The 1,612-nt window shown below is 51.5% G+C and overlaps 1 protein-coding gene across 1 annotated transcript; it reads left to right on the top strand.

Annotated features, from left to right (window-relative positions):
• Positions 1–282: 282 nt before the first annotated feature.
• LOC147665878 (uncharacterized) lies at positions 283–1,359 on the top strand. Its single transcript, XM_086949453.1, has one exon. The coding sequence runs from the start codon at positions 283–285 to the stop codon at positions 1,357–1,359; it is 1,077 nt and encodes a 358-aa protein (XP_086805579.1).
• The last annotated feature ends 253 nt before the right edge of the window (positions 1,360–1,612 follow it).

Raw genomic sequence — 1,612 nt, 5'->3', positions numbered from 1 at the left:
GTGATGTGATGTGGCACCAGTCCCTAGCTTGCCCGATTTAGGGCTTCCTGCCCCCTGGCACCTGTAAACATAGTGCCCACCCCTGTGGTACCGACAGCACCAGTGCCCAATATAGTTCCAGCGTTACCTCAACCCATTGTGAGTCCCCAGTCAGTCTGCATACCACCAGCGGAGGGGCGAGATGACGTAGGCACAATTTTAGCAGAGATTCGGGGGGTGTTAAAGGCTTTGGCGCCTGTTCCCAATCCGATTACTCCCATTGTACTAGTTGTGGTGCCAACAATGGCGCCTATTGCTCCTAATCCCTCTGCCCCCTTAGTTCCAGAGGTGGTCTCAGGGGGGGCACCAACCTCACAGGGGACGCCCCAAGGGGAGATAGGTCCTGCCTCCACTGAAATAGCGAGGTCATCTGCTACAGCCAGCATATTGTCGACAGTGGCAACATTGTTGCCACAATTGGGTGCGTCAGGAGTCAGCGCGACAGTAGCACCTTGGGCCTCAACTACAGGCACTTGGGGGGTGTTGGGCGAATTGAGTAAGCAGGTGGCCCTCTTGGGCAAGGCACACAAGAAGGATTTGATCACGCTTCCCCAGGCGGTGGGTCAAGCAGCCCCCGCACAACCGCCGACAGCAGGGCCCTCTTCAGGTAAGGCAGTGGAGTCTGGAAGAAAAGAGGTAGATAAGGGGAATGCACTAATAGGTGGCCATGAGTCTGTACTATCCAAGCGTGGTAAGTTGACGGCGCATGTTATGCCTGAAACAAAGGAAACGATTTGGAAGGGTGACTTTGTGGATATATTTTCCCTGATTAGACCTAGGAGAAGGGAGGTTGAGACTAAAAAGAAGAAGGGCAAGGAGGGCTCTTTTAGAGAGAGGAAAGCAAGAGTAGAAGAATCCATTACGAATTGGTTGTTTGGTTTCAATGTTTTTTCCGTTGTAATGTTCGAGAAGAAGCCTGAATTGGCTGTACCCTTGATATGTTATGCCAATAAGATTTTAAAAGCACAAACAATGTATGATGGAGGGGCATGGTTGGATTATGATAGAGACTTTAGATGGGCCAAAGTGGATGATCCTGACATGGGTTGGGACCAGACAGAAGTAAATGTTTGGTTAGAAAGTGTCAACAGTAAAACACCCCCGAAGCAGCCCTTTCGGACTTCCCAGGGGGGTTCTGGGGACAAAAGGGGGATGTGTTGGGCCTTTAATAGGAAGACATGCACCTGGCCCACAGGGGCTTGTAAGTTCAAGCATGCATGTGCCTACTGTGGCCACCCTTCCCACCTCGAGTTCAAATGCATTAAGAAATCTAAAGAGAAACAGAGAGCCCAAGCCCCCCCCCCCCCAGCAGTACAGTAAGTTACCCACACCAGTGAATTTGTGGAGGCTGATTTTCGGGCTAAATCAGTATCCTGACAGGAAGGCAGCCAGAAATTTATTTGAGGGGTTTTCTACAGGTTTCCGCATTCCCGTGCACGGGGTACCCCCAGTGGATTATTGCAATAATCTTTTGTCAGCCCGTAGGCACCCTGCAGCAGTTTCACAGAAGGTAGAGAAGAAGAGGGCGCTGGGGTGGGTGGCAGGCCCATTCTCTGCTCCCTCTTTGCCAGGT

This window comes from Lissotriton vulgaris, unplaced genomic scaffold, assembly GCF_964263255.1.
Source record: "Lissotriton vulgaris unplaced genomic scaffold, aLisVul1.2 SCAFFOLD_9181, whole genome shotgun sequence".
NCBI lineage: Eukaryota > Metazoa > Chordata > Amphibia > Caudata > Salamandridae > Lissotriton > Lissotriton vulgaris.
This window is presented reverse-complemented; position numbering and strand designations above follow the sequence as displayed.

Coding starts and splice junctions, on each gene's coding strand:
- LOC147665878 (XM_086949453.1), top strand. CDS start 283: ATGGCGCCTATTGCTCCTAATCCCTCTGCCCCCTTAGTTCCAGAGGTG.